Raw genomic sequence first — 27,160 nt, forward strand, 5'->3', positions numbered from 1 at the left:
GCGAGATGCGTATATCTATTACCGGCACCGATCTTGCATATGGTATAGCGAGATGCGTATATCTATTACCGGCACCGATCTTGCATATGGTACAGCGAGATGCGTATATCTATTACCGGCACCGATCTTGCATATGGTATAGCGAGATGCGTATATCTATTACCGGCACCGATCTTACATATGGTATAGCGAGATGCGTATATCTATTACCGGCACCGATCTTGCATATGGTATAGCGAGATGCGTATATCTATTACCGGCACCGATCTTGCATATGGTATAGCGAGATGCGTATATCTATTACCGGCACCGATCTTGCATATGGTACAGCGAGATGCGTATATCTATTACCGGCACCGATCTTGCATATGGTATAGCGAGATGCGTATATCTATTACCGGCACCGATCTTGCATATGGTATAGCGAGATGCGTATATCTATTACCGGCACCGATCTTGCATATGGTATAGCGAGATGCATATATCTATTACCGGCACCGATCTTGCATATGGTACAGCGAGATGTGTATATCTATTACCGGCACCGATCTTGCACATGGTATAGCGAGATGCGTATATCTATAATACCGGCACCGATCTTGCATATGGTATAGCGAGATGCGTATATCTATTACCGGCACCGATCTTGCATATGGCACAGCGAGATGCGTATATCTATTACCGGCACCGATCTTGCATATGGTATAGCGAGACGCGTATATCTATTACCGGCACCGATCTTGCATATGGTATAGCGAGATGCGTATATCTATTACCGGCACCGATCTTGCAAATGGTACAGCGAGATGCGTATATCTATTACCGGCACCGATCTTGCATTTGGTACGGCGAGATGTGTATATCTATTACCGGCACCGATCTTGCACATGGTATAGCGAGATGCGTATATCTATTACCGGCACCGATCTTGCATATGGTATAGCGAGATGCGTATATCTATTACCGGCACCGATCTTGTATATGGTATGGCGAGATGCGTATATCTATTACCGGCACCGATCTTGCATATGGTATAGCGAGATGCGTATATCTATTACCGGCACCGATCTTGCATATGGTATAGCGAGATGCGTATATCTATTACCGGCACCGATCTTGCATATGGTACAGCGAGATGCGAATATCTATTACCGGCACCGATCTTGCATATGGTATAGCGAGATGCGTATATCTATTACCGGCACCGATCTTGCATATGGTATAGCGAGATGCGTATATCTATTAACGGCACCGATCTTGCATATGGTATAGCGAGATGCGTATATCTATTACCGGCACCGATCTTGTATATGGTATGGCGAGATGCGTATATCTATTACCGGCACCGATCTTGCATATGGTATAGCGAGATGCGTATATCTATTACCGGCACCGATCTTGCATATGGTATAGCGAGATGCGTATATCTATTACCGGCACCGATCCTGCATATGGTATAGCGAGATGCGTATATCTATTACCGGCACCGATCTTGCATATGGTATAGCGAGATGCGTATATCTATTACCGGCACCGATCTTGCATATGGTATAGCGAGATGCGTATATCTATTACCGGCACCGATCTTGCATATGGTATAGCGAGATGCGTATATCTATTACCGGCACTGATCTTGCATATGGTATAGCGAGATGCGTATATCTATTACCGGCACCGATCTTGCATATGGTACAGCGAGATGCGTATATCTATTACCGGCACCGATCTTGCATATGGTATAGCGAGATGCGTATATCTATTACCGGCACCGATCTTGCATATGGTATAGCGAGATGCGTATATCTATTACCGGCACCGATCTTGCATATGGTACAGCGAGATGCGTATATCTATTACCGGCACCGATCTTGCATATGGTATAGCGAGATGCGTATATCTATTACCGGCACCGATCTTGCATATGGTACAGCGAGATGTGTATATCTATTACCGGCACCGATCCTGCATATGGTGTAGCGAGATGCGTATATCTATTACCGGCACCGATCTTGCATATGGTATAGCGAGATGCGTATATCTATTACCGGCACCGATCTTGCATATGGTATAGCTAGATGCGTATATCTATTACCGGCACCGATCTTGCATATGGTACAGCGAGATGCGTATATCTATTACCGGCACCGATCCTGCATATGGTATAGCGAGATGCGTATATCTATTACCGGCACCGATCTTGCATATGGTATAGCGAGATGCGTATATCTATTACCGGCACCGATCTTGCATATGGTATAGCGAGATGCGTATATCTATTACCGGCACCGATCTTGCATATGGTATAGCGAGATGCGTATATCTATTACCGGCACCGATCTTGCATATGGTACAGCGAGATGCGTATATCTATTACCGGCACCGATCTTGCATATGGTATAGCGAGATGCGTATATCTATTACCGGCACCGATCTTGCATATGGTATAGCGAGATGCGTATATCTATTACCGGCACCGATCTTGCATATGGTATAGCGAGATGCGTATATCTATTACCGGCACCGATCCTGCATATGGTATAGCGAGATGCGTATATCTATTACCGGCACCGATCTTGCATATGGTATAGCGAGATGCGTATATCTATTACCGGCACCGATCTTGCATATGGTATAGCGAGATGCGTATATCTATTGCCGGCACCGATCCTGCATATGGTATAGCGAGATGCGTATATCTATTACCGGCACCGATCTTGCATATGGTATAGCGAGATGCGTATATCTATTACCGGCACCGATCTTGCATATGGTATCGCGAGATGCGTATATCTATTGCCGGCACCGATCCTGCATATGGTATAGCGAGATGCGTATATCTATTACCGGCACCGATCTTGCATATGGTATAGCGAGATGCGTATATCTATTACCGGCACCGATCTTGCATATGGTATAGCGAGATGCGTATATCTATTACCGGCACCGATCTTGCATATGGTATAGCGAGATGCGTATATCTATTACCGGCACCGATCTTGCATATGGTACAGCGAGATGCGTATATCTATTACCGGCACCGATCTTGCATATGGTATAGCGAGATGCATATATCTATCACCGGCACCGATCTTGTATACGGTATAGCGAGATGCGTATATTGTCGCGATCCCGGCTGTGAAATGGTTCCCAGCACGGAATACGGACGTTAATGTCCGGGCTTCAAGTAGTCCACGGAGTGGACAGAGAGAACTCAATAAACACAATTGTGTTTTAATCGGCCTTCTAGGGGTAAGGCACGATGCTTTATTGGCTCGATCACAAAAACCATAAATGGTAACAGAATGGAATACACTGCACAAAGCCTGCAGGAACTGTCGGCCCCAGAAGCTCCAAACAGGACGCAGGCAAGATCACTCGCGGTTCCAATCGACGATCTCCGGGACTCGGAGGGTAACAGAGTGGAATACACCGCACAAGGCCTGCAGGAACGGTCGGCCAGCAGCTCCAACACGACGCAGGCAATATCTGACTCACGGTTCCAATCGACGATCTCCGGGACTCACTCGTTCTCTTCCGGAGTTACTCACTCGTAAAATACAGAACGGTAAACGATCAGCCCAACGCGGCTGTCGTGAAGATTAAGGGAAATCCCTTTATCTATTTCCCACTCGGAGCCTTCGAGTCGCGTCCGTTGCATAAGATGGCGACCGCGCTCTCTGACCCTCCCCCAATCGCGTGCCGAATCGCCTCCCGATCGCGTGAGGCTCCAAGGAGGCCACGTCACGCGGTGGGCGGGGCACCAAATCTGGGTGAGAACAGGTGGTTTCACCGGTGGTTTCTCACAGTCCTCCCCCCCTAAGTAAAAACCCCGTCGAATAGACGGCGTTTTTAAAACCAGTATTTGTAGTAGGTGCAAATCACATGGCAAGATGATGGCGGTAATCGCTAACAGGCAATTAACGCAATTAACAATTATTAACACTTATTAACAACAATAACGCAACAACGCAACAATACAACGCAACGCAATAGCGCAACAATAACGCAATTATTAACGCACAGGCAATTAACAGGCATTAACAGGTTAACAATGAACCAGTTTGGTTTTTTTTTTTTTCACACACAAATTTTAACACCATACACCACATTAATATCTACCCTACAAGAGTTACACTTCACACAAAGCACAATAGAGAGGCAAGGGGGCCAAACTCAAGTTGGGGGAAGCGTTGACAGGAAGGAAACGGGCCGAGACCTAGAGCGGCGGGTACTCCTCCGGTGTCGAGAACAACAGTCATATGCGTAATGACCCCTTTCACCGCACTGGTAACATCGATCGTTCGGGTCGAAAGGCCTGCGGACCAAAGGGCGTCTGAAACGAGGCCGCCGCGACATGCCATTCGACATCTCGACGCACACACGCGATCCGCAAATTAACCTTCCATCAAGGGCTCTGACCGAATCTTCAGCATCTCGTGGCTCTTCAAACTCAACAACTGCAAATCCAGGTGGGTTTCGAGCAACCCATACGTTGCGGAGTGGTCCGTAATGTTCGAAGACCCTCCCTAGCTCGGCTTTCGCTGCTCCATTGCCCAGGTTTCCCACATATACCTTAGCATTAGCGTTCCTGCTGAATCGCGACATGGCGGGAGCGGTCCCTGAGGAGCACGGCACCTGAGGGTGGCTTGACGGGAGGCTCGGGTGGACTTCAGCTGACGCAACGTCACCGTCGGGAACTGGAGTCGAGGCGCTAGGCTCCTCGGGCCAGAGTGAAGATATGTCTGACTCCGCCACTCTCTCCGCCTGTTTACTCTGGGATCTAGTGACCCCCCCCACAGGTCAGAGTCAATGACTCCTCCCTGGCCATGGCATCATTGCCAATCAGCAAGGAGACCCCGGGTATCGGGTAGTAGGGTACCACCACACAGGTCACTGGACCCTTAAAAATGTCACTCCGGACCTCGAGGAGGGCAAGGGGATACCGGCCAAGAACCCGGTCAATGCCCCGAAGGAGGGTATACTCGCCGGTATAACGCATCTGAGAGGCCGGAACTACCCCCGCCCGGAGAACACACCGTGTCGCCCCAGTATCCCGAAGGTATTGGGCCTCAAACTTCAGCATCGAATCAGGGCCACCCACTAAGGCTGTCCCTGAATAATCCTGGTACAGTGGATGAATGGAATTAGCCTCGGTGGCAGTGACCTCGGTCACCGATGCCACCGTCGTGTGCGAGGGCCCGGCGGATGAGCTCCACTGATCTCCCTCCGACTTAACAGGAGGGTTGCCTCGGTAGGCCGGACTAGCGGGATTAGAGAAGCAGCGGTTTTCACCATGCCCCACGCGTTTGCAGAAATCGCACCAGGGCCCTGCCCTGGTCTGCGGCTCGCGACCGCCACCAGTGGAGGGCATCGGAGAACCCCTCCCCTCGATCCAGCCGCCGGGCAGACGGGGGGCGGTCTTGATCGCAGACTCCTCCGTCTTACGACGCGACTGCGTGACTTGCAGCATTTTGCACGCCAAAACATGTTTATCAATAAGGTTGACGCAGTCTGCCAAGGAAACAGTGTCTTTGTCGACAAGAAACAATGCTAAGTCAGGCGGAAGCTGTTGATCGATACGGTAACGCACCAGGAGTTCCGCAACCGCTTGAGGTAACTCAACCTTGCTCCCCTTGAACCATCTCTGCAGCTGTTCCAACAAGGCCCGCGAATGTTCCTCATAGGTTTGACTGGACTCACGAGTCCAGCTGAAAAAATTTCTCCTATAAATACATGCGGACACCGCATAGGCGTTCAAAATCTCGGCCTTCAATGCCCTGTATTTGTTTGCGTCCTCGGTTGCCATCCTCGCATATACCTCCCTCGCCCTCTCAGATAGATGGCTCACAAGATGGCCGACCCACAAGCTCTCATCAATGCCACCGGCAGCCAACAACTTCTCCGCCATCTCCAGATACGCTTCTGGCTTCGTGTCTCCCGTCCAGTCCGGCAAACGAACATGAACAGTTTCCGGGACTCTTGCAGCAGACCCCTCTGCCCGCGGTCGTTCAGTCAACATTCGCAACTCATGCTCTCTGACGCGTTCAGCTTCTGCTGCTGCCGCACGCTCTCTCTCTCTCTCACGCTCTCTCTCTCTCTCACGCTCTCTCTCTGCTGCCGCATGCTCTCTCTCTGCTGCCGCAGCACGCTCTGCCTCTGCTGCTGCCGCACGCTCTCTCTCTCTCTCACGCTCTCTCTCTGCTGCCGCACGCTCTGCCTCTGCCCTGTCATTCTCCCTGTTATACATGTCAAGTTGTTGAACCGGAGTCAGCCCGGTCCAGAAGGGCGAACGCATGCATTTAGTCATGATGGAATCGCTTCCTAACATATCGGGTTTAGTGACTGGGTCAAGGCTGATTGCGTCGCTCGCATCGCCACCCACGCGACTGTCAACATGATCAGGTTGAACTCTCACTTCTCTGGTCGACATAGCTTGGCTACGAGTTATCATAAGACAAGGCACAAAACACAACGCTCAAACACAACGCTCTGTTGGGGAAATACGACACGAACTACACAATATCACCACCGCACATCAAATTGCCAATGAGAAAAATACCACGTACAAATACTCACGTTTTTTTTTTTTTGTCGGTTGTTTGGAGGGATCCGAAGCTATTCACTTATTCGGCAGTGAAGCACCACCCAAGACAGCGTCCCACGGCGAGAAGGCTCCTCCAAGACGGCGCCCGCTGGCGAGAAGGCTCCTCCAAGACGGCGTCCGCTGGTGAGAAGGCTCCTCCAAGACGGCGTCCGCTGGTGAGCAGATGCAAAGAAGATGCAGATGCAGAATTCCCGTCTCAATTCGAATGTCTCTTACTTGAATGATCCTAGGACGAGCAACCCATTTGTCGCGATCCCGGCTGTGAAATGGTTCCCAGCACGGAATACGGACGTTAATGTCCGGGCTTCAAGTAGTCCACGGAGTGGACAGAGAGAACTCAATAAACACAATTGTGTTTTAATCGGCCTTCTAGGGGTAAGGCACGATGCTTTATTGGCTCGATCACAAAAACCATAAATGGTAACAGAATGGAATACACTGCACAAAGCCTGCAGGAACTGTCGGCCCCAGAAGCTCCAAACAGGACGCAGGCAAGATCACTCGCGGTTCCAATCGACGATCTCCGGGACTCGGAGGGTAACAGAGTGGAATACACCGCACAAGGCCTGCAGGAACGGTCGGCCAGCAGCTCCAACACGACGCAGGCAATATCTGACTCACGGTTCCAATCCATGAGATCCGGGAATCACTCGTTCTCTTCCGGAGTTACTCACTCGTAAAATACAGAACGGTAAACGATCAGCCCAACGCGGCTGTCGTGAAGATTAAGGGAAATCCCTTTATCTATTTCCCACTCGGAGCCTTCGAGTCGCGTCCGTTGCATAAGATGGCGACCGCGCTCTCTGACCCTCCCCCAATCGCGTGCCGAATCGCCTCCCGATCGCGTGAGGCTCCAAGGAGGCCACGTCACGCGGTGGGCGGGGCACCAAATCTGGGTGAGAACAGGTGGTTTCACCGGTGGTTTCTCACAATATCTATTACCAGCACCGATCTTGCATATGGTATAGCGAGATGCGTATATCTATTACCGGCACCGATCTTGTATATGGTATAGCGAGATGCGTATATCTATTACCGGCACCGATCTTGTATACGGTATAGCAAGATGCATGTATCTATTACCGGCACCGATCTTGTACACGGTATAGCGAGATGTGTATATCTATCACCGGCACCGATCTTGCACATGGTATAGCGAGATGCATATATCTATCCCCTGGCACTGATCTTGTATATGGTATAGCGAGATGTGTATATCTATCACCGGCACCGATCTTGCACATGGTATAGCGAGATGCGTATATCTATCCCCTGGCACTGATCTTGTATATGGTATAGCGAGATGCGTATATCAATCACCGGCACCGATCTTGCACATGGTATAGCGAGATGCGTATATCAATCACCGGCACCGATCTTGCATATGGTATAGCGAGATGCGTATATCAATCACCGGCACCGATCTTGCACATGGTATAGCGAGATGCGTATATCAATCACCGGCACTGATCTTGTATATGGAAGAGCGAGATGCGTATATCTATCACCGGCACTGATCTTGTATATGGTATAGCGAGATGCGTATATCTATTACCAGCACCGATCTTGCATATGGTATAGCGAGATGCGTATATCTATTACCGGCACCGATCTTGCAAATGGTACAGCGAGATGCGTATATCTATTACCGGCACCGATCTTGCATTTGGTACGGCGAGATGTGTATATCTATTACCGGCACCGATCTTGCACATGGTATAGCGAGATGCGTATATCTATTACCGGCACCGATCTTGCATATGGTATAGCGAGATGCGTATATCTATTACCGGCACCGATCTTGTATATGGTATGGCGAGATGCGTATATCTATTACCGGCACCGATCTTGCATATGGTATAGCGAGATGCGTATATCTATTACCGGCACCGATCTTGCATATGGTATAGCGAGATGCGTATATCTATTACCGGCACCGATCTTGCATATGGTACAGCGAGATGCGAATATCTATTACCGGCACCGATCTTGCATATGGTATAGCGAGATGCGTATATCTATTACCGGCACCGATCTTGCATATGGTATAGCGAGATGCCTATATCTATTACCGGCACCGATCTTGCATATGGTATAGCGAGATGCGTGTATCTATTACCGGCACCGATCTTGTATATGGTATGGCGAGATGCGTATATCTATTACCGGCACCGATCTTGCATATGGTATAGCGAGATGCGTATATCTATTACCGGCACCGATCTTGCATATGGTATAGCGAGATGCGTATATCTATTACCGGCACCGATCCTGCATATGGTATAGCGAGATGCGTATATCTATTACCGGCACAGATCTTGCATATGGTATAGCGAGATGCGTATATCTATTACCGGCACCGATCTTGCATATGGTATAGCGAGATGCGTATATCTATTACCGGCACCGATCTTGCATATGGTATAGCGAGATGCGTATATCTATTACCGGCACTGATCTTGCATATGGTATAGCGAGATGCGTATATCTATTACCGGCACCGATCTTGCATATGGTACAGCGAGATGCGTATATCTATTACCGGCACCGATCTTGCATATGGTATAGCGAGATGCGTATATCTATTACCGGCACCGATCTTGCATATGGTATAGCGAGATGCGTATATCTATTACCGGCACCGATCTTGCATATGGTACAGCGAGATGCGTATATCTATTACCGGCACCGATCTTGCATATGGTATAGCGAGATGCGTATATCTATTACCGGCACCGATCTTGCATATGGTACAGCGAGATGTGTATATCTATTACCGGCACCGATCCTGCATATGGTATAGCGAGATGCGTATATCTATTACCGGCACCGATCTTGCATATGGTATAGCGAGATGCGTATATCTATTACCGGCACCGATCTTGCATATGGTATAGCGAGATGCGTATATCTATTACCGGCACCGATCTTGCATATGGTACAGCGAGATGCGTATATCTATTACCGGCACCGATCCTGCATATGGTATAGCGAGATGCGTATATCTATTACCGGCACCGATTTTGCATATGGTATAGCGAGATGCGTATATCTATTACCGGCACCGATCTTGCATATGGTATAGCGAGATGCGTATATCTATTACCGGCACCGATCTTGCATATGGTATAGCGAGATGCGTATATCTATTACCGGCACCGATCTTGCATATGGTACAGCGAGATGCGTATATCTATTACCGGCACCGATCTTGCATATGGTATAGCGAGATGCGTATATCTATTACCGGCACCGATCTTGCATATGGTATAGCGAGATGCGTATATCTATTACCGGCACCGATCTTGCATATGGTATAGCGAGATGCGTAGCTACATCTATTACCGGCACCGATCCTGCATATGGTATAGCGAGATGCGTATATCTATTACCGGCACCGATCCTGCATATGGTATAGCGAGATGCGTATATCTATTACCGGCACCGATCTTGCATATGGTATAGCGAGATGCGTATATCTATTACCGGCACCGATCTTGCATATGGTATAGCGAGATGCGTATATCTATTGCCGGCACCGATCCTGCATATGGTATAGCGAGATGCGTATATCTATTACCGGCACCGATCTTGCATATGGTATAGCGAGATGCGTATATCTATTACCGGCACCGATCTTGCATATGGTATAGCGAGATGCGTATATCTATTACCGGCACCGATCTTGCATATGGTATAGCGAGATGCGTATGTCTATTACCGGCACTGATCTTGCATATGGTATAGCGAGATGCGTATATCTATTACCGGCACCGATCTTGCATATGGTACAGCGAGATGCGTATATCTATTACCGGCACCGATCTTGCATATGGTATAGCGAGATGCGTATATCTATTACCGGCACCGATCTTGTATATGGTATGGCGAGATGCGTATATCTATTACCGGCACTGATCTTGCATATGGTACAGCAAGATGCGTATATCTATTACCGGCACCGATCTTGTATACGGTATAGCGAGATGCATATATCTATCACCGGCACCGATCTTGTATACGGTATAGCGAGATGTGTATATCTATTACCAGCACCGATCTTGCATATGGTATAGCGAGATGCGTATATCTATTACCGGCACCGATCTTGTATATGGTATAGCGAGATGCGTATATCTATTACCGGCACCGATCTTGCATATGGTATAGCGAGATGCGTATATCTATTACCAGCACCGATCTTGCATATGGTATAGCGAGATGCGTATATCTATTACCGGCACCGATCTTGCATATGGTATAGCGAGATGCGTATATCTATTACCGGCACCGATCTTGCATATGGTATAGCGAGATGCGTATATCTATTACCAGCACCGATCTTGCATATGGTATAGCGAGATGCGTATATCTATTACCGGCACCGATCTTGTATATGGTATAGCGAGATGCGTATATCTATTACCGGCACCGATCTTGTATACGGTATAGCAAGATGCATGTATCTATTACCGGCACCGATCTTGTACACGGTATAGCGAGATGTGTATATCTATCACCGGCACCGATCTTGCACATGGTATAGCGAGATGCGTATATCTATCCCCTGGCACTGATCTTGTATATGGTATAGCGAGATGTGTATATCTATCACCGGCACCGATCTTGCACATGGTATAGCGAGATGCGTATATCTATCCCCTGGCACTGATCTTGTATATGGTATAGCGAGATGCGTATATCAATCACCGGCACCGATCTTGCATATGGTATAGCGAGATGCGTATATCAATCACCGGCACCGATCTTGCACATGGTATAGCGAGATGCGTATATCAATCACCGGCACTGATCTTGTATATGGAAGAGCGAGATGCGTATATCTATCACCGGCACTGATCTTGTATATGGTATAGCGAGATGCGTATATCTATCACCGGCACCGATCTTGCACAGGGTATAGCGAGATGCGCATATCAATCACCAGCACTGATCTTGTATATGGTATAGCGAGATGCGTATATCTATCACCGGCACCGATCTTGCACATGGCATAGCGAGATGCGTATATCTATCCCCTGGCACTGACCTTGTATATGGTATAGCGAGATGCGTATATCAATCACCGGCACCGATCTTGTATATGGTGTAGCGAGATGCGTATATCTCCGTCAAGAGATATATCTCCGTCAAGCTACATACCGAGAAGACTTTAGAGGGTTGTGTACGATTGAAGCGCATCTCTAAACGCCCGTGCCTATTCAAAAATCATGACCAAAAATCACTACTTTCTAACCCAGCTCTGTTCCCTCTCCCCCTCAATCCTCCTCCTCGGTGATTTCAATATCCACATGGACTCCACTGACTCCACAATAACCACTGACTTCACTGATTTACTCACCTACTTAAACCTCACTCAACATGTCAACTTTCCTACCCATAACCGTGGGCACATTTTGGACCTTGTCTGCTCTACTGGATTAATTTTGCACCATCTCTCTGGCTCCGACCTCACCCTCTCTGACCACTTAGCCATCACTATGACCATCAACATCCCCACCCCAGCACCAAGGCATTATCGCACTATCAACTTCCGTAAGCTAAACGCTCTTTCACCTACATCATTCTCATCCACCCTCTCTGAAAAAATGTCCACTTCTCCCTTCGTTGACCTCCACACCCCTTCTGACCTCACTAACTACTACAACCACACTCTCTCCTCCTGCCTTGACCAGCTTGCGCCTATAAAAACCAAATCAGTTTCTTTCACCCATTCTGCTCCCTGGTTTACCCCTGAACTCCGCCTGATGAAAACTCGTGCTCGCCAACTTGAAAGACTCCGCAATAAAATAGGTCTCACAATTCACTCCCAAGCCGACAAGGACCACCTACAGCACTACAAAGATGCCCTCTCCCGCACCCGCTCCGCCTACTACTCTCAAATTATCCACTCTGGCTCCGGAAACCCAAATGCACTCTTCTCTACAATAAACAAACTCCTCAGCCCCCTGAACACCACCACCCAGTCATTCACAGTAGACAACTGCATCTCCTTCCTTTCATTCTTCCAAAGGAAAATTGACAACATCTACAACAGCTTAACCACCACCGCACCCGCTCCCCCTCAAACCACCTGCCCCCCCCCCCCTTATCCTGCCAACCCCTGTCTCAGTTCTCCCCAACTGACCTCTCTGAACTCCTCATAGGAATGAAAACTGCCACCTGCACTCTTGACCCCATCCCCTCCAGCTTTGTCAAGGCCTCCCTTCCTGCTCTCTCTCCACTTATCACTGCAACAATAAACTCCTCCCTGTCTACAGGCATCGTCCCACCATCCCTCAAAATTGCTGCTGTTACCCCCATTCTGAAAAAACCTGGACTAAACCCCGACACCCTACAACTTCAGACCCATCTCCAACCTACCCTTTCTGTCAAAAGTTTTGGAACGTGCTGTAGCCGCTCAACTCAAACATCACCTCTCTGCCAATAACCTGTATGAAACATTCCAATCCGGATTCCGCTCCAACCACAGTACTGAAACTGCTCTCCTCAAAATCACCAACGACCTTCTCCTCTCCTCTGACGCCGGCAACCTCAACATTCTCATCCTCCTCGACCTCAGCGCCGCCTTTGACACCATCAATCACACCATCCTCCTCACCCGACTTGAAACCACCTTTAACATTACCGGCACTGCCCTCTCTTGGATCAAATCATACCTCTCTGACAGACACCAGTTCATCTCCATCAATAACTGCAAATCCCCCACTGCTCCCCTCCCCCAAGGTGTCCCCCAAGGTTCAGTTATTGGCCCCCTCCTCTTCATCCTTTACCTGTCCCACCTCGGTCACTTAATCCGCCGTCATGGTCTCCAATTCCACTGCTTCGCCGATGACATCCAGCTTTTCATCTCCACCACGTCCATCTCCACCGCCACCCACTCTATCCTGACAAACTGCATCACTGAAATAAAATCCTGGCTTCAAATCAACTTCCTCAAACTTAACTATGATAAATCTGAAATAATCATCATTGGCCCATAATCATTGGATGATTTGCTTCAATTATGTAATGACTCGCAGAAGTACCCGGCATTGCTGGGCGGGGGAGGGGAGGGGGAGGGGTAAGGGGAGGGGAGGGGAACGGGGGGAGAGCGAGCCCCTTGGTAAAGCGAGCGATTTTTTTTTTTCATAGCGTCATAGCGTTCATAGCGTTCATATCGTTCATAGCGTCATAGCGTTCATAGCGTCATAGCGTTCATATCGTTCATAGCGTCATAGCGTTCATAGCGTCATAGCGATTTTTTTTTTCATAGCGTCATAGCGTCATATCGTTCATTGCGTTCATAGCGTCATAGCGTCATAGCGTCATATCGTTCATAGCGTTCATAGCGTCATAGCGTTCATAGCGATTTTTTTTTCCATAGCGTCATAGCGTTCATAGCGTCATATCGTTCATAGCGTCATAGCGTTCATAGCGTCATCACGTGATCGCTCTGAGCGAATCAGCGCCCACCTGCGCTGATTCCGTTGATTCCGTGCGCTGAAATGCGCTGAGGTAAATATGAATACAAAATATGGATCGTCAAATATTTTGAGTTCGGCCATGTTCGTCCCAGGCTCAATGGCCATGTCTGTGCCAAATATCAAGCACGTAAGCCTCTCCGTTTAGGAGTCTATCGGTAACATTACACACACACACACACACACACACACACACACACACACACACACACACACACACACACACACACACACACACACACACACACACACACACACAAACTGTGTTTTATATATATATAGATTAATCGATCGTGTTTCCAAGGCAAGGCACGTTTGAGTAGGCTGAAACAAAATGGCGGCTTAAGAACCCAGCGAGGTACAGTGGGCTTACCAAGATGGCGGGCCACCATATTGGTAAACCACCACATCGGTTTTTTACGGCGTCACCCATCAGGCAAAGCCGTCTGGAACAGTGTTTGTCCGTCCGTTTGTATGTATGCCCCCTCAAACGTATACCAATCAGAGCTGAGGATCTGGTCACATGACAGGGTGATGCGATTACGTCTGATGTCATTATGGCAGTATGGCAGCTGACTCTCCACATACCGCCATTTTGATTTATTTGCCGTTCATGCCGAACATATTTCCGAACCTGTTATATATCACAATCGCCATGCTCTACCTTTACCTTTTTCATTCAGTGTGAAACACAAACAAACCCATTGTTAAAATGACCATCAAATATCGAAAGCATCGGTGTTACGTCTCTTCCAGCAATATGGTACGTATAGGCCTTACGCGTTATGACTCATCTTCGGACTGCTTCGGACAAATTAAGCCCAGGTTTCTTGATACAGTAGTGTATCGCTTCAGTAATATCGTTTTCGTAATAAATGATGTTATAACACACCCAAACACCCAGTTTTCATTCTTGCAATCTGTTGGAGGTCCAGGTGTATGCATGCAAAGTTTGGGGCCGCTCGGTTTCATGGTTTTGGAGTTATGGAGGAGACAGATGGACAGACAGACACAGACAGACAGACAGAGACAGACAGGCAGATAGACGGACAGACAGACAGACGGACAGACACTGCCTTTTATTATTATAGATTTACAAACTGAAGTACTTCAACACATGATTTCCACTTGACTATTGAACCACAATTTACCACATGATTCTCTCCCGCCAATAAAAACAACAAAAACAAGGAAAAAAATATTTAAGAAAAATGAAAAACATGTCGGGATCGAATTTTTAAAAAACAAAAACACAAACAAACAAGGAATGACAAGAAAGTAATGACACCACAATCCTCTTACCGATCATCATCATGCCATCTTTTGCCATTTTTGTTATAGGTGGGAATAGACTTAGCAATTGCACGAAGATGTCTATACAACAACAACAAACAGGCATTTTAAGGCCATTTTCCCTACTAGAGCGGGGGTTAGCCTTGCGGTCCCCATGACAATCTTCTCCATTTTGCCCTATTTTCTGCATCTCTCCTTGTTAACCCCCTTGCCCGCATTTCTTCTTCCACCATCTTTAGCCAAGTCTTTCTCGGTCTTCCCCGTCCTCTACTTCCTTCTACATTAATTTACATCACTCTTCTCAACCAGTCACTTTCATCCTTCCTCAACACATGACCAAACCATCTCAACCTGTTCCTCTTCACAGCATCAATCGCAGGCTCTATTCCCATCATCTTTCGCAATTCATCATTTGTCGTCCACTCTCTCTCAACGATACTCCGCACATGCACCGAACCATTCGCATTTCCACCCTTTCCAGCCTTCGTTACTGCTCTACGTTCATGACCCATGTCTCGCTCCCATAAATCATAACACTTCTCACACATGCAGCATACACCTTTCCCTTCAGCTTCAGCGACACTCCCCTCCTCATCAGCACGCCACTCAGTTCCCGAAACTTCTTCCATGCACATCTCACTCGAGCAACCGTTGCCGAGTCTGATCCACCTTCTCCATTCAGCATGTCTCCGAGGTAGCAAAATGTTTTCACACCTTCCAGCTTCACGCCGTCTCCAAGATGTCTATGTAGATGTCTATGTGGGAGGGAATTGTACATTTGTAGTGTACGGTAATAATCAATAAAATAAAAATTCCTTTTACGCTGCGACACGCAAATGGCTGCGGTAGCAGTTCTGTTGGCCGAGGAGGACAATCCTGGAAGGGTCGAGACTCCGCCACACGATACTCGAATGGCTAAAAACCCAGGTAAGGATGGTACTCATTTTGCCAACCTCGAAAGGATGACAGGCTGAGTCAAACCACCTGGTGTTATTTTGACGGCACGACAGGGCCTCAAACCCAAAGACCCCAATATCTTATGCCAAACACCTTAACCGTTAGGCCAACACCTGGCATACATTTGTGGTGTGGGTCGGTGTAACTGCGTATTTTATTTATTGTTGAAATGGGACGGAAAATGTCAAAATACATTGTGATGGCGATCGGTAAAAGGATTACCATGTCGTTCCTTGTTACGTTTGTCATGTCATTCCAAATCCTGTGGGATTTTTTTTTTAATTTTTTTTGGAATTCAACACCGACATGCATTTTAACGTTTTTCCTGGCTTGTGATCTATCTATAATTCCAGTAATCTCTGTGTGTTTGTTTGTACGTTTGTACGTTTGTTTGTCTGTGACCGCTGTTTCTCGACAACCACGGGTCCGATATACTTTAAACTTGCCAGGTATATTGCTGGGGACCCGAGGATGTGCCTTTTCAAGGTTTCATATTAATCGGACAATTACTTACCGAGCTATGTCCAAAAAACGATTCAACCAATCAGAGAGCAGCGAGCTATCGCGTGTGCCGAACGTGGCGGACACACTCTGCCTCGGATGGCACATTTGAGAGCGTATTCATTTATTTCACGTTTGCAAACTATGTTGGCGCTATGTTGGCGTTAAACGATGTTTTAAAACTAATTAAAACCCCGGGGGGATTGTCACTGTACTCGCAAGCCGTTCGCCGTTCGCTTTGGCGTTGCGAATGGACCAAAACATTTCATGACCCAAACCATTTCATGTAAATAGAGGGGGGGATATAATTTTAGATATAGATATAGTACGGGCATGCCCTAGTATATTGAAAAGAAAGCAAACCAACCTGTGGCACCTTCATGTTCCGCTGAGGAACAAAAGATTCCAGGAGTCTACGAGGAAGCAAGCAGAAAAAGCACGCACCGAGAATTAGGCAGCTCGTGGTTTTGGTGCCACGGATAATAGGCAAAGGTGTAAATTCAGAAAGTCATCAAATGGATAAGTACTGGACAATGCAAAGTAAACTCGCAAGCGGCTCTCGTACAAATTTTCCTTACCTTTTCCTCACTTGTACAGTTTCCACGTCAAAGTAAGGACGCAGCAAATCGATGTTTGCATACAGAGAGAACGCCCGTGCGGCCTGCTGCCTTCCAGCTTCCCACACCTGCCAAAAGGAAGAGGCATTCTGATCTCCCGGTCCGATGTGATCAGACGCAAAGTGACTCGAATGTCAACTCGGTCGCGTTCACACCGAGCTAAACCCAACGTCCTGTGTTCAGCTTGGTCGGCGTACCTGTCCGGCTACTTGCTTCCCCAGCTGTCCCTTCAACCCCTTGATGCCAAGAAACTCTTCGTCTTCTTCGACTGCATCATCCTGACCGGTTTTTCCTGCTCTCCTTTCATCGCCATTAACATCTCCCAGTGCTGTCGTTCCCCCCGGTGCTTCGGCGATATCCTCAAAGCTGGAACCGGACGTGTCATCCATATTTTCCATGTCCACGATGGACGACGACCCAAAATGGGGCGACTGCAAGGAAACATGGGGGAGCCTGGTAAATGTGAGCACTTCATGAAAAATTGACAATCTGTTGCAATTGCAATACACAGGCTATTGATACATATAGATTCATGCATCAAAAGTAAGTAAATGTGACCAAAACCGCTCATTGGCGAAATCCTTAAATATCCATACATCCACTGAGCAACAAACTCACCTGCTCATTATCATCATGGAGCAAACCATGTGGAAAACAGTCGACGGCTACAACTACGAGTACTACGACTACTATTCGTCATTTGTATGCAGCACAAGGATGCGGGGTAGCATCACTGGCTGAGGGTGCAGCCATGCAGCCTACTACTACTACTACCACCACCACCACCACCACTACTACTACTACTACTACTACTACTACTACTTGGCGTTGTCATTTGTATGTAGCACAAGGATGCAGGGTAGCATCACTGGCTGAGGGTGCGGCCATGCAGCCTACTACTACTACTACTACTACTACTACTACCACCAACACCACCACCACCACCACTACTGCTACTTGGCGTCGTCGTTTGTATGCAGCACAAGGATGCGGGGTAGCATCACTGGCTGAGGGTGCGGCCATGCAGCCTACTACTACTACTACTACTACTACTACCACCAACACCACCACCACTACTGCTACTTGGCGTCGTCATTTGTATGCAGCACAAGGATGCGGGGTAGCATCACTGGCTGAGGGTGCGGCCATGCAGCCTACTACTACTACTACTACTACCACCAACACCACCACTACTGCTACTTGGCGTCGTCATTTGTATGCAGCACAAGGATGCGGGGTAGCATCACTGGCTGAGGGTGCGGCCATGCAGCCTACTACTACTACTACTACCACCACCACCAACACCACCACTACTGCTACTTGGCGTCGTCATTTGTATGCAGCACAAGGATGCGTGGTAGCATCACTGGCTGAGGGTGCAGCCATGCAGCCTACTACTACTACTACTACTACCACCACCACCACCACTACCACCACCACCACCACCACCACCACTACTTGGCGTCGTCATTTGTATGTAGCACAAGGATGCAGGGTAGCATCACTGGCTGAGGGTGCGGCCATGCAGCCTACTACTACCACTACTACCACTACTACTACTACTTGGTGGCGTCATTTGTATGTAGCACAAGGATGCGGGGTAGCATCACTGGCTGAGGGTGCGGCCATGCAGCCTACTACTACCACTACTACCACTACTACCACTACTACTACTTGGCGTCGTCATTTGTATGTAGCACAAGGATGCGGGGTAGCATCACTGGCTGAGGGTGCGGCCATGCAGCCTACTACCACTACTACTACTTGGTGGCGTCATTTGTATGTAGCACAAGGATGCGGGGTAGCATCACTGGCTGAGTGTGCGGCCATGCAGCCTACCACTACTACTACTACTACTACCACTACTACCACTACTACTACTTGGCGGCGTCATTTGTATGTAGCACAAGGATGCGGGGTAGCATCACTGGCTGAGGGTGCGGCCATGCAGACTACTACGACTACTACTACCACCACCACCACCACTACTACTTGGCGTCGTCATTTGTATGTAGCACAAGGATGCGGGGTAGCATCACTGGCTGAGGGTGCGGCCATGCAGCCTACTACTACTACCACCACCACCACCACCACCACTACCACTACTACTACTTGGCGTCGTCATTTGTATGCAGCACAAGGATGCGGGGTAGCATCACTGGTTGAGGGTGTGGCCATGCAGCCTACTACTACTACTACTACTACTTGGCGTCGTCATTTGTATGTAGCACAAGGATGCAGGGTAGCATCACTGGCTGAGGGTGCGGCCATGCAGCCTACTACTACTACTACTACCACCACCACCACCACCACCACTACTACTACTACTACTACTACTACTTGGCGTCGTCATTTGTATGTAGCACAAGGATGCGGGGTAGCATCACTGGCTGAGGGTGCGGCCATGCAGCCTACTACTACTACTACTACTAGTACTACTACTACTACCACCACCACCACCACTACTACTACTACTTGGCGTCGTCATTTGTATGTAGCACAAGGATGCGGGGTAGCATCACTGGCTGAGAGTGCGGCCATGCAGCCTACTACTACTACTACCACCACCACCACCACCACTACTACTACTACTACTACTTGGCGTCGTCATTTGTATGCAGCACAAGGATGCGGGGTAGCATCACTGGCTGAGGGTGCGGCCATGCAGCCTACTACTACTACTACTACCACCACCACCACCACCACCACCACCACCACTACTACTACTACTACTACTACTTGGCGTCGTCATTTGTATGTAGCACAAGGATGCGGGGTAGCATCACTGGCTGAGGGTGCGGCCATGCAGCCTACTACTACTACTACTACCACCACCACCACCACCACCACCACTACTACTACTACTTGGCGTCGTCATTTGTATGTAGCACAAGGATGCGGGGTAGCATCACTGGCTGAGGGTGCGGCCATGCAGCCTACTACTACTACTACCACCACCACCACCACCACCACCACTACTACTACATGGCGTCGTCATTTGTATGCAGCACAAGGATGCAGGGTAGCATCACTGGCTGAGTGTGCGGCCATGCAGCCTACTACTACTACTACTACTACCACCACCACCACCACTACTACTACTACTTGGCGTCGTCATTTGTATGTAGCACAAGGATGCGGGGTAGCATCACTGGCTGAGAGTGCGGCCATGCAGCCTACTACTACTACTACTACCACCACCACCACCACCACCACCACCACTACTACTACTTGGCGTCGTCATTTGTATGTAGCACAAGGATGCGGGGTAGCATCACTGGCTGAGGGTGCGGCCATGCAGCCTACTACTACTACTACCACCACCACCACCACCACCACCACTACTACTACTACATGGCGTCGTCATTTGTATGCAGCACAAGGATGCAGGGTAGCATCACTGGCTGAGTGTGCGGCCATGCAGCTGACTACGACCACTACTACTTTTACTTCTTTATTTATTTACATGCCCCAATTAATTAATTTATTAAACTAATATTATTTATTTATTTTACATGCCCCAATTAATCCCACACACGTGTGAGGTCAGCCAAAGGTGAAATTTAGCCCAAGTCTTTCACGAACCGACTGGCATGGACTGATGGCCCAGTGGAGCTGCTTCTGGCAGGAATTTGTGTTTTGTGCGAGGATAACTGCATACTTATAATAGGGATAACTGCAATGGGTGTCAGAGATAACTCTACCACACTTTGCGAAAGACATTCAAGGGATATTCAAGGTCCCGCCCAAGTACTGCGAGCACACAGGACACCCGGCTTAACGTCCATCCGAGGGACGGCACACTTAGTGTTGAAACATCCCACCTGCGAAGCACCAATCACGACAGGTTATAGTTGGGCCGGGAATCGAACCCCCAAGTTAACAGTTCAAAGGTAAGTGCGCTACATCTGCACCATCCTGTAGAAGTAGAAAGGAGCGAAATGCCATTTTCACATCACAGGAGTCATACCGACTACAGGTAACTCGTAAGGTGTGTGAGCGTTATACAGGTAACTCGTAAGGTGTGTGCGCGTTATACAGGTAACTCGTAGTAACTCGTAAGGTGTGCGTGCGTTATACAGGTAACTCGTAAGGTGTGCGTGCGTTATACAGGTAACTCGTAAGGTGTGCGTGCGTTATACAGTTTACATGTAACGTGTGTGTGTGCGTTATCCAGGTAACTCGTAAGGTGTGTGTGCGCGTTATACAGGTAACTCGTAAGGTGTGTGTGCGTTATACAGGTAACTCGTAAGGTGTGTGTGCGTTATACAGGTAACTCCTAAGGTGTGTGTGCGTTATACAGGTAACTCCTAAGGTGTGTGTGCGTTATACAGGTAACTCGTAAGGTGTGTGTGCGTTATACAGGTAACTCGTAAGGTGTGTATGTGTGTGCGTTATACAGGTTACATGTAACGTGTGCGTGTGCGTTATGCAGGTTACTTGTAACGTGTGTGTGCGTTATACAGGTAACTCATAAGGTGTGTGTGTGTGTGCGTTATACAGGTAACTCGTAAGGTGTGTGTACGTTATACAGGTAACTCGTAAGGTGTGTGTGCGTTATACAGGTAACTCGCAAGGTGTGTATGCGTTATACAGGTAACTCTCAAAACGAGCGGATATAAACAGCGCATAGGTAGAATGGCCTCCTGTTTGGCCCAAATCCTGTGGGATATTTAATATCCACAACATAATGTAATTTAGATAGGAGAACCGGCTTTATAACTATAACAGTACAAGTTCATACGATGGACCGAGTCGTTTTGTGAGTCGTGAGGAACCGGAGCCATTTAAAAGACAGAAACAAAGTTGAGTTTGCTGTAAACTTGTCTTGGCATTCCTGCCATCGTGTCGTCCGTGCGGCCATGACACGTCGCCCCCCGTGCCCCCTCAGGTCGATGCACACCTGTGCCGTGGGATCACGGTACGATGTCCAGTCCCCATTGGGATGACCCCGAGGATCGGCCATTTATGCTCTCGACGTCTCGCCAGCAGCCCAGATATGGCCGAATGGTGAGTACGAGGCAGCACTATCAACAGGAAATGACGTCATGCTGCCACGTACGTCATCGGCTATTTATTATTTTTTAAATAAGAAAATGGAAGCAAATAATCAAAATTTGGATGATTACTTATATTTAATCCTCATTTCATAGATACAGTATATTATATAACAACGAACGCTTTGTGCGTGGTGGATAGCTTGATGGGCGACGATCCTGGGGTTGGTGCAGCGCAGAGATGGTGGGCCGAATGGCATCCTCATGTGCCAAAGTTTCCTGTGTACATTATCATCATCATCATCATCACATCATCATCATCACATCATCGTCATCATCATCATCATCATCGTCACAATCATAAGCAAAATCATCACCATTGTCACCATCATCGTCGTCGTCGTGATCAGCATTATCATCATCATCGTCATGATCACCATCATAATCATCACCAGCATAATCACCATCACCATAATGCTAATAATCACCATTGTCATCATCATCATAATCATAATCACCATCACCATCATCGTCATGAGTATCATAATCATCATCAGCATCATCATCATGATCATCATAATCATAGTCATCACCAACATCATCATAATCATAATCGCCATTGTCACCATCATCACCATCACCATAATGATAATAATCACCATTGTCATCATCATCATCACCATCATAATCACCATCATCGTCATGAGTATCATAATCATCAGCAGCATCATCATCATGATCATCATCATAATAATCACCAGCATCATCACCATCACCATCATAATCATAATCACCATTGTCATCATCATCATCACCATCATAATCACCATCATCGTCATGAGTATCATAATCATCAGCAGCATCATCATCATGATCATCATCATAATCATCACCAGCATCATCACCATCACCATCATAATCATAATCACCATTGTCACCATCATCACCATCACCATAATGATAATGATCACCATTGTCATCATCATCACCATCATCATAATAATCATAATCACTATCACCATCATGAGTATCATAATCATCAGCAGCATCATCATCATGATCATCATCATCATAATCATCACCAGCATCATCACCATCACCATCATAATCATAATCACCATTGGCACCATCATCATCATCATCACCACCATCATCATCATCATCATCACCATCATCATCATAATCATCATACTCATAATCGTCACTATTGCCATCATCATGATCATCATCATAATTATCATCGTCATCGTCATACAGAAGTCAAAAGTAATCGTATTAAATCTCCCGATCATTTTTTCCAGTTTTAACTCGTATTGAAATGTATTTGTATTCTTTTACAATGGACTTTTGTACTTTTTACGTTTTATTTACTTTGCTCCTATTTAAATTAAATAAAAAATATCACATTAAGCGGTGTAAAATACTGCACTGTATACAAGTTTGCTAAAGAGGTGGAATCATGTCCACTGGCGGACTATAAATTCGCCTGCATATGATTACCTCCACCTCCAAAGGTAGATGGAGGTTGTGTTTTCACCCCTGTCTGTCCGTTTGTGAACAAAATATCTCAAAAAGTTGTGGACGGATTCGGACGAACCTTGGCAGAGATGCAGCGTCTGTCACAATGACGAAATGATTCGATTTTGGTGAAGTTCGGATTCGGATCCGACGACGAGAATTTTTAAAGTGACTCTTCACCATTGAGTGATATGGCCAACCAGGTGGAGGTGCTCTACCGAGTGCCGTTCTAGCTACCCTCGCCAGGGGAGAGGGTATTGCATTTGAGTCTGTCTGTCTGTTTGTTTGTCCGCACAGAATAAATGTGATTTTCTGTGCAACCGTTTGTCCGATTGACAGTAAATTTTCACCAAAGGTGCAACCCCACCTGTAGCATTTTAAAATAATTATGACGTCATAGGTCACGTGGTTCGGCCGCCATCTTGGAAAAACCGAAAACCCTTTGCACCTCTTTATCTCTGAAAGCGCTGAATAGAAAAAATTGACACATGGCTCAATGTAAAGAACTCTCCATTTGCAATAACATCTGTTCATGATGATGTCATAGGTGCCTCCGTTATGACGTCATAATTCAACAAGTACAAAAATTCATCCGATCAAGATGAAATTTATTCAGCATAATCTGGGGATAAATTGGTGGAGAAAAAAAAATGATGTCATTGGTCACGTGGTTCTGCCGCCATATTTGTTTGAACACAAAAGCCTTAAAAACCACTGAAAACACATCCTGGCGAGGGTTTGCAATCTCTGATTGCTCTTTCTTGTTATTACTTGCAAAATCGAAGATTTTTCAAGTATACGACTATTGGTCGGTTGCATTTGTTATTCTGTCTGTTAGTTTCTTTGTCAGCGGCCTTCAAGTCACAATTCCAAACCAATCATCACGAAACTTCACCAAGTTGTAGAGGTCGTCCCAATTGAGAAGCCGATTGCTTTTGAGGTCAAAGGTCATCTGGAGGTCAAATTTCTAAAATCGCCATTTTAAATCAGATTCACTTGAAAATTGAACAGCAATTGTATATTGAGTCAATAAATTTGAAAACCAACTATTTTTGAGGTCAAAAGGTCAAAGGTCAACTCAAGGGCAAACTTCCAAAATTATCAATTTTCATCTGACAAATGGTCAATTTTCTTCCAATTGACTTGAAAATTGAAACCCATTTGCATATTGCCTCACTGAATTGGGAAGCAAAGTATTTTTGAGGTCAAAAGGTCAAAGCTCAACTCAATGTCAAACTTCCAAAATTATCAATTTTCATCTGAAAACTGTCAATTTTCATCCGATTGAATTGAAAATTGAACAGCATTTGCACAGTTTTTTTTTTTTTTTTTTTTTTTTTTTTTTTTGTATACAAGATCGAGGCTCGTGAAAGAGCGAACATTAATCACACAGAAAGACAAACCGACACATAAAACATATAACAGAGGGAGCGGTAGACAAGATGGGGAGAGAGGGGGAAGGACACAAACACAACATTTGAGAGCAGGGACCGACAGACATGGAGACATCGAGAGATCTGAGAGAGGGCGAGGGCTTTGGGGGGGGGGGCGTGGGAAGGGGGCGGTGGGAGAGGTATAAAACATATGGACACTGCCAGGACTTCCAGGAAAGAAGTTGGAATTTCAAACAAGGTGGATCTGGGGTGAATTAGCGGGGGTAGAAAAGATCAAGGTTTTGGATGGGGGAAGATAAGAGATGGTGGTGAACAGCTGTTTTAAAGACCTGGAGGGAGGAGTGGGATTGAAGGGAGTGAGGGAGTTTGTTCCAGAGGCGGGAGAAAAGAGGAATGAAAGAGTGAAGGTGAGCAGAGAGCCGAGATTTCGGCAGTTTAACCATCAGAGGGTTGCTGGCAGATCTTGTGCGACCTGTAGGAATATTTGGGGGACAGAGCACAGAGAGAGCTGGGGGTGCAAGGCCGGAGAGGAGTCGGTAGAAGACAGAAAGACCACCTACCTGCCTGCGGTGAGTGAGTGAAAGGCCCTCAGAGATGGCTTCATCGCGGGAGATTCCAATAATTCTGAAAGCTTTGGTTTCAACAGCGTGAAGCCGAGCTAGGTGTGAGGCAGGAGCACCGGCCCATAGGGGAGAACAGTATTCCATTGAGCTGCGGATGAAAGCCTTGTATGTGGTGAGGAGCTCAGGTGTGCCGAGGAAGGACTTCGCACGACGGAGGATGCCCAGTCGGCGACTGGCTTTGGAGGCCAGCTTGGAAATGTGGTTTTCCCAAGAAAGATCATGGCAGAGAGTGAGACCCAAAATCTTGAGCGACAGAACTTCTTGGAGAGGATTGTTGAGAAAGTAGATGGGAGGGTTGTCCAGTCGATCTTTTCGGAGAGACATAGTAAGAGTGTGAGATTTGTCAGGATTGAAAGACATGTTCCACTTGTTTGACCAGTCTGTGATTTTGTCCAGGTCTTCAGAGAGTGAGGAGGCGGCAGACTGCCGATCTGAGGGAAGAGGAATGGAGCGGCAGAGAGTGGAGTCATCAGCAAAGAGATAGAGAGGATTTTCGAGAGAGTCAGAGAGATCATTGATGAAGACCAGAAAAAGCACGGGGCCCAGAACACTGCCTTGGGGAACTCCAGCCTGAACAGGAAGAGGAGATGAGAGAAACCCATTCAGGGCCACACGTTGACGACGACTAGAGAGGAAGTCCGCCAGCCATGCGTGGAGATTTCCATGGATACCAAAGGAGGAGAGTTTGGTGAGCAGAGCGGGGTGCCAGACCGTGTCGAAGGCACGTGATATGTCGAGGGAGACAGCTCTAATTTCCTGTTTGGCATTGAGGACCTCCATCCATTGTTGAGACAGCAGAAGCAGCATGTCCAGAGTAGAGTGACCTGGTCTGAAACCAAATTGATGATCAGAGATCAAGCCATTGGAGAAGAGGAAAGATTTCATATCCGAAGCAATGATGGATTCCATGACTTTGCTGATAATTGGGAGAAGGCTGATTGGTCTGTAGTTGCTAGGATCTGTTTTTGCACCTTTTTTGTGCAAAGCGGTGATGTTGGCTGATTTCCAAGCAGATGGCAGTTGACCTTGAGCAAAAGAGAGGGTGAAGAGAACAGAGAGAGGGTGAGATAGAGCAGCAGAGCAGGATTTTAGGACCCGTGGGCTGATGCCGTCGGGTCCAGTTGCAGAATCAGAGTCGAGGGTTGACAGAAACCTTTCCACCTTGTCAGGAG

General features: G+C 47.3%; 1 protein-coding gene across 1 annotated transcript in view; it reads right to left on the bottom strand.

Moving 5' to 3' along the window:
• Window positions 1–22,507, bottom strand: part of YIPF3 (Yip1 domain family member 3) — a 37,998-nt gene extending 15,491 nt beyond the window's left edge. The window contains exons 1-4 of the mRNA XM_068115103.2: window positions 22,360–22,507; window positions 17,654–17,887; window positions 17,418–17,524; window positions 17,207–17,252 (exon numbers count right to left, since the gene is read on the bottom strand). Coding sequence (XP_067971204.1) covers window positions 17,207–17,252; window positions 17,418–17,524; window positions 17,654–17,887; window positions 22,360–22,422 — 450 coding nt within the window. The 5' untranslated portion in view covers window positions 22,423–22,507. The remainder of the gene's footprint in view (window positions 1–17,206; window positions 17,253–17,417; window positions 17,525–17,653; window positions 17,888–22,359) is intronic.
• Window positions 22,508–27,160: the final 4,653 nt, after the last annotated feature.

The sequence above is a fragment of the Myxine glutinosa genome, chromosome 5 (genome assembly GCF_964187855.1).
Source record: "Myxine glutinosa chromosome 5, kmMyxGlut1.1, whole genome shotgun sequence".
Classification (NCBI taxonomy): domain Eukaryota; kingdom Metazoa; phylum Chordata; class Myxini; order Myxiniformes; family Myxinidae; genus Myxine; species Myxine glutinosa.